Source organism: Lepidochelys kempii, chromosome 3 (assembly GCF_965140285.1).
Source record: "Lepidochelys kempii isolate rLepKem1 chromosome 3, rLepKem1.hap1, whole genome shotgun sequence".
In the NCBI taxonomy this organism is placed as follows: Eukaryota; Metazoa; Chordata; order Testudines; family Cheloniidae; genus Lepidochelys; species Lepidochelys kempii.
The window spans coordinates 211,602,893-211,615,509 of record NC_136382.1 but is presented as its reverse complement, the minus strand read 5'-3'; the positions used below and the strand labels follow the sequence as shown (position 1 = coordinate 211,615,509).

The following is a 12,617-nucleotide window of genomic DNA, read 5'->3' as shown; positions in this document are numbered from 1 at the left end:
GGGGCAGGGGCAGGATCCCAGGGCCCCAGAGAGCCCCTCCCCCTCCCCCTCCCCCTCCCCCTCCCTGGGAGCCAGGGGCCCAGAGCGCAGCCCCGCCCTACAATCCCCGCCCCCAAGGAGAGCCCGGGGGCGGGGACTGAGCCTGCCCCGCCCCCTCGCCCAATGAGAGCCCGGGGGCGGGGCAGAGCGTGCCTCCGCCCGCGCCGTCTTCCTTCGGCAACCTGCGGGGGTCACGTGATTGAGCCGGCGGCTGCGAGGGTCACGTGGAAGCAGGTTAACCGTCCTCTGTGCGCGGCTGGTGGGGTCCTGATGCAAGGCCCCCACGGAGGGCTGTCCGGCCCCCTGCCTGTAGCCCTCGTGCGGGCACTGTCAGGGGAGGAGGCGGGCCGGTGTTTAACCCGTTTGTCTTTCCCCGGTCGCCGGCACAGTTCGCTGCGACGCCCATCCGCTTCCCCCCCGCCGAGGTGCCTCTCCCGTCAGGCCCTGGGTGGGCCACTGCGTACGGCGGCCGAGCCGGGCGCGAGCCGGGCGGGAGATGGCGGCGAGCTGGCTGTGTGGCTCCGGGGGCCTGAGAGCTGTGTGGAGAGGTGAGGCCCCTCGGGCCGCGCCTGGCGGGGGGCAGCGGCTCCCGGCCCGGCGTCGCCCGCACAGGCCGCCCGAGCGCGGAGCCGGTGTCGGTGCGGGGCTCGGGGACGCTGCCCTGCGGGGTGTGGGTGGCCCGGGCTGAGCGCGGCCGGCGGCGGCCTGTCCCCAGCGGCTGCGGGGCGGACCCTGCCCGGATCCTGCTCCCGCGCGGGGCCGCTTGGCGGGGGGTGCAGCGGGCCCGCCGTGTGCGGGACGGCGGCTGGGTGCGCTGCGCTTCGCCCGCCCCGCCCTAGTGCCCCAGCCCTGCCCGCCCACCTGCCATGCCCGCCCTCTGCCCACCATAGTGCCCCCGCCCTGTGCCCCAGCCCTGCCGGCCCACCTGCCATGCCCGCCCTCTGCCCACCATAGTGCCCCCGCCCTGTGCCCTAGTGCCCCAGCCCTGCCCGCCCACCTGCCATGCCCTCCCTCTGCCCCACCATAGTGCCCCCGCCCTGTGCCCTAGTGCCCCAGCCCTGCCCGCCCACCTGCCATGCCCTCCCTCTACCCACCTTCGTTCCCCCGCCCTGTGCCCTAGTGCCCCAGCCCTGCTCGCCCACCTGCCATGCCCTCCCTCTGCCCACCTTCGTTCCCCCGCCCTGTGCCCCAGCCCTGCCCGCCCACCTGCCATGCCCTCCCTCTGCCCACCTTCGTTCCCCCGCCCTGTGCCCTAGTGCCCCAGCCCTGCCGGCCCACCTGCCATGCCCGCCCTCTGCCCACCATAGTGCCCCCGCCCTGTGCCCTAGTGCCCCAGCCCTGCCCGCCCACCTGCCATGCCCTCCCTCTGCCCACCTTAGTGCCCCCGCCCTGTGCCCTAGTGCCCCAGCCCTGCTCGCCCACCTGCCATGCCCTCCCTCTGCCCACCTTCGTTCCCCCGCCCTGTGCCCCAGCCCTGCCGGCCCACCTGCCATGCCCTCCCTCTGCCCCAGCTCTACCCACCTTAGTGCCCCCGCCCTGTGCCCCAGCCCTGCCCGCCCACCTGCCATGCCCTCCCTCTGCCCCAGCTCTACCCACCTTCGTTCCCCCGCCCTGTGCCCTAGTGCCCCAGCCCTGCCCGCCCACCTGCCATGCCCTCCCTCTGCCCCAGCTCTACCCACCTTCGTTCCCCCGCCCTGTGCCCCAGCCCTGCCCGCCCACCTGCCATGCCCTCCCTCTGCCCACCTTCGTTCCCCCGCCCTGTGCCCCAGCCCTGCCCGCCCACCTGCCATGCCCTCCCTCTGCCCACCTTCGTTCCCCCGCCCTGTGCCCCCGCCCTGCCGGCCCACCTGCCATGCCCTCCCTCTGCCCACCTTCGTTCCCCCGCCCTGTGCCCTAGTGCCCCAGCCCTGCCCGCCCACCTGCCATGCCCTCCCTCTGCCCCAGCTCTACCCACCTTCGTTCCCCCGCCCTGTGCCCCAGCCCTGCCCGCCCACCTGCCATGCCCTCCCTCTGCCCCAGCTCTACCCACCTTCGTTCCCCCGCCCTGTGCCCCAGCCCTGCCCGCCCACCTGCCATGCCCTCCCTCTGCCCCAGCTCTACCCACCTTAGTGCCCCCGCCCTGTGCCCCAGCCCTGCCCGCCCACCTGCCATGCCCTCCCTCTGCCCACCTTCGTTCCCCCGCCCTGTGCCCCAGCCCTGCCCGCCCACCTGCCATGCCCTCCCTCTGCCCCAGCTCTACCCACCTTAGTGCCCCCGCCCTGTGCCCTAGTGCCCCAGCCCTGCCCGCCCACCTGCCATGCCCTCCCTCTGCCCACCTTCGTTCCCCCGCCCTGTGCCCCAGCCCTGCCCGCCCACCTGCCATGCCCTCCCTCTGCCCCAGCTCTACCCACCTTAGTGCCCCCGCCCTGTGCCCCCGCCCTGCCCACCTGCCATGCCCTCCCTCTGCCCACCTTAGTGCCCCCGCCCTGTGCCCCAGCCCTGCCCGCCCACCTGCCATGCCCTCCCTCTGCCCCAGCTCTACCCACCTTAGTGCCCCCGCCCTGTGCCCCAGCCCTGCCCGCCCACCTGCCATGCCCTCCCTCTGCCCACCTTAGTGCCCCCGCCCTGTGCCCTAGTGCCCCTGCCCTAGTGCCCCAGCCCTGCCCGCCCACCTGCCATGCCCTCCCTCTGCCCCAGCTCTACCCACCTTAGTGCCCCCGCCCTGTGCCCTAGTGCCCCAGCCCTGCCCGCCCACCTGCCATGCCCTCCCTCTGCCCACCTTCGTTCCCCCGCCCTGTGCCCCAGCCCTGCCCGCCCACCTGCCATGCCCTCCCTCTGCCCCAGCTGTACCCACCTTAGTGCCCCCGCCCTGTGCCCCCGCCCTGCCCGCCCACCTGCCATGCCCTCCCTCTGCCCACCTTCGTTCCCCCGCCCTGTGCCCCAGCCCTGCCCGCCCACCTGCCATGCCCTCCCTCTGCCCAGCTCTACCCACCTTCGTTCCCCCGCCCTGTGCCCCAGCCCTGCCCGCCCACCTGCCATGCCCTCCCTCTGCCCACCTTCGTTCCCCCGCCCTGTGCCCCAGCCCTGCCCGCCCACCTGCCATGCCTTCCCTCTGCCCACCTTCGTTCCCCCGCCCTGTGCCCCAGCCCTGCCCGCCCACCTGCCATGCCCTCCCTCTGCCCCAGCTCTACCCACCTTAGTGCCCCCGCCCTGTGCCCTAGTTCCCCCGCCCTGTGCCCCAGCCCTGCCCGCCCACCTGCCATGCCCGCCCTCTGCCCACCTTAGTGCCCCCGCCCTGTGCCCCAGCCCTGCCCGCCCACCTGCCATGCCCTCCCTCTGCCCACCTTCGTTCCCCCGCCCTGTGCCCCAGCCCTGCCCGCCCACCTGCCATGCCCTCCCTCTGCCCACCTTCGTTCCCCCGCCCTGTGCCCCAGCCCTGCCCGCCCACCTGCCATGCCCTCCCTCTGCCCACCTTAGTGCCCCCGCCCTGTGCCCTAGTGCCCCTGCCCTAGTGCCCCAGCCCTGCCCGCCCACCTGCCATGCCCTCCCTCTGCCCCAGCTCTACCCACCTTAGTGCCCCCGCCCTGTGCCCCAGCCCTGCCCGCCCACCTGCCATGCCCTCCCTCTGCCCACCTTCGTTCCCCCGCCCTGTGCCCCAGCCCTGCCCGCCCACCTGCCATGCCCTCCCTCTGCCCACCTTCGTTCCCCCGCCCTGTGCCCCAGCCCTGCCCGCCCACCTGCCATGCCCTCCCTCTGCCCACCTTAGTGCCCCCGCCCTGTGCCCTAGTTCCCCCGCCCTGTGCCCCAGCCCTGCCCGCCCACCTGCCATGCCCTCCCTCTGCCCCAGCTCTACCCACCTTAGTGCCCCCGCCCTGTGCCCTAGTTCCCCCGCCCTGTGCCCCAGCCCTGCCCGCCCACCTGCCATGCCCGCCCTCTGCCCACCTTCGTGCCCCCGCCCTGTGCCCCAGCCCTGCCCGCCCACCTGCCATGCCCTCCCTCTGCCCACCTTCGTTCCCCCGCCCTGTGCCCCAGCCCTGCCCGCCCACCTGCCATGCCCTCCCTCTGCCCACCTTCGTTCCCCCGCCCTGTGCCCCAGCCCTGCCCGCCCACCTGCCATGCCCTCCCTCTGCCCACCTTAGTGCCCCCGCCCTGTGCCCTAGTGCCCCTGCCCTAGTGCCCCAGCCCTGCCCGCCCACCTGCCATGCCCTCCCTCTGCCCCAGCTCTACCCACCTTAGTGCCCCCGCCCTGTGCCCCAGCCCTGCCCGCCCACCTGCCATGCCCTCCCTCTGCCCCAGCTCTACCCACCTTAGTGCCCCCGCCCTGTGCCCTAGTTCCCCCGCCCTGTGCCCCTGCCGGCCCACCTGCCATGCCCTCCCTCTGCCCCAGCTCTACCCACCTTAGTGCCCCCGCCCTGTGCCCTAGTTCCCCCGCCCTGTGCCCCTGCCCGCCCACCTGCCATGCCCTCCCTCTGCCCACCTTAGTGCCCCCGCCCTGTGCCCCAGCCCTGCCCGCCCACCTGCCATGCCCTCCCTCTGCCCACCTTAGTGCCCCCGCCCTGTGCCCCAGCCCTGCCCGCCCACCTGCCATGCCCTCCCTCTGCCCACCTTAGTTCCCCCGCCCTGTGCCCCAGCCCTGCCCGCCCGCCTGCCCCCGCCCCGCCTGCCCTAGTGCCCCCGCCCTGTGCCCCCGCCCTGCCCGCCCACCTGCCATGCCCTCCCTCTGCCCACCTTAGTGCCCCCGCCCTGTGCCCTAGTGCCCCTGCCCTGTCCGCTCTAATGCCCCAGCCCTGCTCGCCCATTCCACGGCCCTGTGCCCCAGCCCTGCCCGCCCACCTGCCATGCCCTCCCTCTGCCCACCCTAGTGCCCCCGCCCTGTGCCCTAGTGCCCCTGCCCTGTCCGCTCTAATGCCCCAGCCCTGCTCGCCCATTCCACGGCCCTGTGCCCCAGCCGTGCCCGCCTGCCCTGCCTGCCCGTCCCCTAGCTCTGCCCTCCCTAGTGCCCACCTGCCCTGTGCCCCAGCCCTGCCTTGCCTGCCCGCCCTAGTGCCCTGCCCTCCTGCCCACCCTAGTGCCAGCCTGTTCCCCTGCCTGCCTGTTCCCCCGCCGTAGTGCCCCAGCCCTGCCTGCCCCCTGCGCCCCAGCCCTGCCTGCCTGTTCCCCAGCTCTGCGCCGCAGCTCTGTTCTCCTGCCCGCCTGCCTCCCTAGTCCTGCCCGCCTGTGCCCCAGCCCTGTTCTTCTGTCTGTCTGCTCCCCAACCCTGCACCCCGCCAGCCTGTGCCCCAGCCCTGCCCCCCAGCACAGTGCCCCCCTGTGCCACAGCAGTGCCCGCCTTCACCCCAGCACTGCGCCCGCAGTGTGCCTGCACTGCCCACCTGCGGCCCGGTACTGTGCCCGTCTGTACTCCAGCTTAGGGTGGTGTGCACTCCAGAGTTTTCCAGACTTGCACTGTTTGAGTGACCAACATAGAGAAGTGCCCGCCACTGTTTTAATTCGGTCCTGTGTTTTTACCTGCTTTCTCAGCCTTTCATAACTGGGGCTGAAATACTTGAGTCCTGATGCTGGAAGTAATCCATACAGGTGGAGCGCCTTTGACTGCTATGGCACGCTGTACATGTGCACCCTGCCTTGAAGGATCAGCTCCTTAGGCTTCATCCGTGTTTCATTACGAGTGGCTGAGGAGACATCGTCTGTACTTGGGGAAAAAAAAATTTTTTTTCTGTGAATTTAATTCATGCATCTTAACCTTTGAAACTTCAAATTTAGTCATAAAGGAATCCTTTCAAAGAACAGTGATCCAGAACCTGCAGTGAATTCCATGTGGGCAAAAGGGTCCGCCTGCACTGATCTCAATAGAGGATCAAGGCCTTGGCTAATCCTGAAAGGAAATTGGTGTGATATGCTAGTTACTATAGTCTAAGGCCTGGTGTACACTACAGCATTAGGTCAACGTAAGGCAGCTGCTTTAATGTGGAGACAAAGACAAAAATGTCTTCACCCAGCACCCAGAGAAGACTGTGAGGAAGAGAAAGCAGAAACATAGGCATAGTTTGACTGCTATATTTGGGGGGGCAACGCGTGGGCACACATGCGCGCGCGCACACACACACCCACATGTGCACACTGAAGCCTGTTCCCTTGGCTCCCTCACTGCAACTTGAGACCATTAGTCCTTGTTCTGTCACTTGCTACCACTGAGAACAGCCTAGATCCATCCTCTTTGGAACCCCCTTTCAGGTAGCTGAAAGTAGCTATCAAATCCCCCCTCATTCTTCTCTTCTGCAGACTAAACAATCCCAGTTCCCTCGGCCTCTCCTCATAACTCATGTGTTCCAGTCCCCTAATCATTTTTGTTGCCCTCCACCAGACTCTTTCCAATTTTTCCACATCCTTCTTGTAGTGTGGGGCCCAAAACTGGACACCGTAAGATGGGGCTTCACCAATGCCGAATAGAGGAGAATGATCACATCCCACGATCTGCTGGCAATGCTCCTACTTATACAATCCAAAATGACATTGGCCTTCTTGGGAACAAGGGCACACTGTTGACTCATATCCAGCTTCTCGTCCACTGTAACCCTTAGGTCCTTTTCTGCAGAACTGCTGCCGAGCCATTTGGTCCCTAGTCTGTAGCAGTGCATGGGATTCTTCCGTCCTGAGTGCAGAACTCTGCACTTGTCCTTGTTGAACCTCATCAGATTTCTTTTGTGCCAATCCTCTAATTTGTATCTACTTAGTATCTTAAAGGAATGCCTGTTAACATTCTTTATTTCGATTTTTATCTAGAGTTCTACTACATGAAAGTTAATACATGTACATTTTGTGGGGAAAAGGTTGCACCCTTTTGCATAGTGATAAGTACTGCCAGACACTGAGACTAAGGCTATGTCTATGCTACCACTGATGTCGGGATAATTTACATCGCTCAGGGGTGTGAATAAGCCACCTCCCTGAGCAACATAAGTTACACCTACCTAAGCACCGGTGTGGACAGCGCTTTGTCAGCAGGAGAGCTTCTCCCACTGACAGCTGCTGCCGCTCATTGGGGGTGGATTAATTAAATTGACGGGAGAGCTCTCTCCCATCAGCTTAAAGTGGCTACACTAGAGATCTTACAGCAGCACAGCTGCATTGGTGCAGCTGCGCTGCTGAAAGCTCTCTAGAGTAGCCCTAGCCCCAGCTGAATCCTAAAAGCCAAATAAAGAGGGGAAACACCCAAGAAAGCATTATTAAAGCTATTTTTAAACAGTGTTTCGATTTGTTGTTCTTTGAAAGGGAGAGCCTTGAGGGGAGGCTCCAGCACACCTTTCTCTCTGGCGTCCCGCTTTGGACTCGGAAAGCTGTGCAACCAGTGGGTACTTTCCTGCCTTTCTGAGAGTGCTTCCTCCCCCTCTTCAAAGGCAAAGTAAAGTTTTCAACTAGTTTGGCTACAGCCATAGTTCTTTGGAAGCTTCCAACAAAATGAAACAAGGCTGTTAGTGAATTGCTGCTCTTTCTTCCTCAGAACTGTGTACAATAAAGTAATGCCAATCCTGTAGCGAAGCTGGAAATGATCTCAAATCCACTAGGGGACTTGCAATCAGGCCAATTGTGTTTCCTTCGTTGGGGCAAACCTTCCCCCTCATCTGGTCACACTGGGTTGCTCATCCATTTGTAGGAACAGACCTCTTCCTTAGAGGTGGTCTGGGAAGGCTGAATGGCTTCAGCTGCCTCCTAGATCTGCTGATTAACGCTTGCCTCCTCATTGTGGAGCTTAAGGGTTTTCTGACCTGACCATCCTACTGTCCCCTTGAGGCCCCACACAGGTGGAGTACCCTGTCACATGCTTGTGTTTTAAACTTGCATTTCCTAAGGAGAAGGCAAATTGCTCAAGTTTCCTCATAAAAGTTCACGTTCTTAATTAAAAGGAAGAGTTTGTACCAGTGGGCTTCAAAGCTTCACGTTCATTGAGCACTTGTGACTTTCTGGAGGGTATGAGATGATGTAAAAAACTGCAAGTTATTGTGAAATAACTGCACAGTTGTGGATAACTGCACTGGGCGTTACTTTGGGACTTCAGTGCTTAGTGTATTCTTTGTGTTCAAAACACAGCAGTGTGCGTCTTGGTTTCTGTGCAGATGAAATATGGTAGATATTTTCAAAATAACTATGTTGGAATTTGATCAGTACATTAACTTCTTGAACACTGGAGTTATTTCAGACTGGAGTTTTCCATTCAGAACCCTGGAATAACACCTAGCCAATTTTAACTAAGCAATAAAAATCTTGATAGCTCTTTGAAAAATAAATCTTACCAATGGAGATCGTGCTGCTTAAACCAGCTTCATGCAGTCTTTCTTCTTACAAGGACAGACTTTGTTAAGAATGGTTTTCTGTATTTAATTTGTGTAGAAAATAATTACAGCAGCAGAGGGGATTATTAAACTGCTGCTGACTCTAAAAATTAATTAGTGCTCAGATTCTGCAGAACACCACATTCCATAGTGAAATAAATTTCCTGAATGTTGAGTACATTTGCTCTCAAGAATATATTGAGATTCTAGTTAGAATGGAAAGCGATTTACAGCCTGCAGACATTACATAATCCTTATGACCAAATTCCTGGATCCTAAGTATTAAACAGATATACTGTTAAAGTAAAGGCCGATATTACATAGCTCAGGGGTTCTCAAACTTTTTCTTTCTCAGGATCCCGCAACATGCTATAAAAATTCCACAGCCCGCCTGTCCCACAGCAACTGTTCTTCTGCGTATCCAGTAGATTAAAAGCCAGGGCTAGCATTAAGAGGTAGCAAGCAGGGCAGTTGCCCACGGTCCCATACCATGGGCTGGGGCCTGCAAAACCACGTTGCTTAGACTTTGGCTTTAGCCCCGGGTGGCAGGGCTTGGGCTTTGGCTTTCTGCCCTGGACCCAAGCAAGCATAACTCTGGCCCTGCTCTCTGGTGTATTTGGCGGACCCCCTGAAATCTGCTTATGGCCCCCTCTGGGGACCCTGGACCCCCTGGTTGAGAGCTGCTGCCGTAGCTTATAAGGAAGTGGGTGTGGAGGTACAACAGCCTTTCATCAGAAAGACAGCTTGTGTTACAAAGCGGATTCTTGTGGCTGTCACTTTGCATAAATAATAGTTATTTTCTGTATGTTTTCCCTTATCCAGATCAGAATATTTTTATTCATCTTTAATTTTACTCATGTTTGTACATATCTTGGGACTAGATTTTCAGCCACTGCTGTTACTTTTGGGGGAGAAAAATTGAGTAGCAGTGCTTTTATTAAGGTCATTTTTAGCCTGGAATGCTTTTTCTACTGAGGAATCATGGTGCATAAGGGTTTGTCTTCACTGCATTGTTAGCCTGACCCATACAAGATTTTCCCATAACCTGATTCCCGTCCACACATAAAAGTCTGTAGCTCAAGTTAAGTGATGCTTTAAGCTCGAGTTAGCCAGCCCATAAGGGGGTATGGGTTGAAGCGGAAGTGCTGCTGACACTGAAGTTTACAGTGCACTGCGGATGCAGCAACTTGAGTTACAATTCATCAGCTGCTAATACAAACGCTGTGGGTATGTCTACACAGCATAAGAATATAAGAATGGCCATACTGGGTCAGACTAGTGGTCCATCTAGCCCAATTATCTTGTCTTCCAACAGTGCCAGATGCTCTATAGGGAACGAACAGGACAGAGCAACTATCTAGTGATCCATCCTCTGTCATCCAGTCCCAGCATCTGGCAGTCAGAGGCTTAGGGATACCCAGAGCATGGGGTTACCTCCCTGACTATCTTGGCTAATAGCCGCTGATGCACCTGTCCTCCAGGAATGTATCTAATTCTTTTTTTGAATTCAGTTATAGTTTTGGCCCTCACAACATCTCCTGACGAGTTACAGTGGTTGACTCTGTGTTGTGTGAAGAAGTACTTCCTTTCATTTGTTTTAAACCTGCTGCCTATTAATTTCATTGGGTGACTCCTTGTTCTTGTGTTATGTGAAGGGACAAATAACATGTCCTTATTCATTTTCTCCATCCTTTTCATGATTGTACAGACCTCTGTCATATTTCCCCTTAGTCATCTCTTTTCCAGGCTGAACAGTCCCAGTCCTTTTAATCTCTCCTCATGCTGAAACTGTTCCATGCTCTTAATCAATCATTTTTGTTGCCCTTCTCTGTACCTTTTCCAATTCTACTATATCTTTTTTGAGTTGGGGTGACCAGAACTGCACACTATTTAAGATATGGGAGTAGTATGGGTTTATATAGTGGCATTTTGATATCTACTGTTTTATCTGTCCCTTTTTTACTGATTGCCAACGTTCTGTTGGCTTTTTTGACTGCCACTGCACATTGAGTGGATGTTTTCAGAGAATTATCCACAATGACTCCAAGATCTTTCTTGAGTGGTAACAGCTAATGTAGACCCCATCATTTTGTGTGCATAGTTGGGATTATGTTTTCCAATGTGCATCACTTTGCATTTATAAACACTGAATTTCATCGGCCATTTTGTTGCCCAGTCACCCAGTTTTGTGAGATCCCTTTGTAACTCTTCACGGTCAGCTTTGGATTTAACTGTCTTGAGTAAATTTGTATCAGCTGCAAACATTGCCACCTCACTATTTACTCCCTTTTCCAGAACATTTATGAATATGTTGAACAGTACTGGTCCCAGTACACATCCTTGGGGGACCTCACTATTTACCTCGCTCCATTGTGAAAACTGACCATTTATTCCTACCCTTTGTTTCCTAACTTTTAACGAGTTACTGATCCAGGAGAGGACCTTTCCTCTTATCCCATAACAGATTACTTTGCTTAAGAGCCTTTGGTGTGAGGGACCTTGTCAAAGGCTTTCTGAAGGTCCAAGTACACTGATCCACTGGATCATCCTTGGCCACATGTTTGTTGACACTCACTCCCTCCCCCCCCCGCCCAAAAAAAAGAATTTTAATAGATTGATGAGGCATGATTTCCCTTTACAAAAGTCACGTTGACTCTTCCCCAGCATATTGTGTTCATCTGTGTCTGATAATTCTGTTATTTACTGTAGTTTCAAACTGTTGGCATGATACTGAAATTAGGTATACTGGCCTGTAATTGCCAGGATCCCCTCTGGAGCCTGTTTTAAAAATTGGCATCACATTAGCTGTCCTCCAGTCATCTGGTACAGAGGCTGATTTAAGTGATAGGTTATGTACTGCACTTTGTAGTTCTGCAATTTCATATTTGAGTTCCTTCATAGCTCTTGGGCGAATACCATGTGGTTCTGGTGACTTATTACTGTTTAATGTATCAATTTGTTCCAAAACCTCCACTGTTGACAACTCATTCTGGGACAGAGCCTCAGATTTGTCACCTAAAAAGAATGGCTCAGGTGTGGGAGTTTCCTTCACATCCTCTATATCAGTGAAGACCAATACCAAGAATTCATTTAGCTTCTCTGCAATGGCCTTGTCTTCCTTGAGTGCTCCTTTAGCATCTCTGTTTTCCAGAGGCTTCATTGATTGGTTGGCAGGCTTCCTGCTTCGGATGTACGTAAAAAAACTTTTTTTGTGAGTTTTTGTGTCTTTTGCTAGTTGCCCTTCAAATTCTCCTTTGGGCTGCCTATTTATGCTGTTACACTTGACTTGTCAGAGTTTATGCTCCTTTCTGTTTACCTCACTAGGATGTTACTTACAATTTGTAAAGGATATCTTTTTGACTCTGCCTCTTTTTATTCTGTTGTTCAGCCTTGGTGGCGTTTTTTGTTGGTTTTTTTGGGGTTTTTTTGGTCCTCTCTCTACTTTTTTTTATTTTGGGTATACATTTAATTTGAGTCTCTGTTACAGTGTTTTTAAAGTTTCCATGCGGCTAGCAGGCATTTCACTTTTGTAACTGTTCCTTTCTGTTTCACTAGCTTCCTCATATTTGTGTAGTTCCCCTTTTTTGAAGTTGAATGTGTTACGAATTACACCTGGTAGGACACGCACACAAATGCTGCGAATTACACCTGGTAGGACACGCACAGTTCGAATCTAGGCTGAGGCACATAAACAAAGTCCACAACTGCAGAGTTCCCAAAAGACATTAACTTTATTATGCTCAAGTGTGGTGCCCCCCCCCCCCCCCCGCTAGCCAGGAGGGGACCCTGAATACAGATTATACAAAGGTTATATACTTTTTAGCAAAGCATGTTGCCCTCATGCATCGGAAACCTTAGCCAATAAACAAACCCTTGTCTTATCTACCACCTATCCCTGCTTGGTGCATTCCTTGTGCTATACCAGTATGTTAATTACACAGCATGGTCCTAAAGCCATGCATCAGTAACCTTTATTATTAGCATGGGAGGCCTCACATCAAGGCCAAGAGACAGGGAGTTAGAGACTGACAAAAACCAGATACTGGGAGTCAAGGCAGGCTGGAGACAAGGAGGAGGATTTTCACAGGGATTCAGTATCTAAGGATCACTCCTCCTGGTGGATGATGTGCTGGCATTTCAACAATGGTGGGCCCCAAACCAAAATGGAGTCACATGTGCTAACGTTTCCTTAACAAATGCTACTGTGGTGGACTTCTTTGGTATCCCACCCCCAGGAATGTTAAATTTGATTACGTTATGGTTTCTATT

General features: G+C 56.7%; 1 protein-coding gene across 2 annotated transcripts in view; it reads left to right on the top strand.

Moving 5' to 3' along the window:
• The first annotated feature begins 288 nt into the window (after positions 1–288).
• The window catches only part of MRPS5 (mitochondrial ribosomal protein S5), a 95,825-nt gene continuing 83,496 nt past the window's right edge, over positions 289–12,617 (top strand). Inside the window, exon 1 of one of the 2 annotated variants that reach the window (XM_073339982.2) lies at positions 289–587. In XM_073339982.2, coding sequence (XP_073196083.1) covers positions 536–587 — 52 coding nt within the window. In that variant the 5' untranslated portion in view covers positions 289–535. The remainder of the gene's footprint in view (positions 588–12,617) is intronic. The other variant, XM_073339980.2, reaches the window with a different exon arrangement.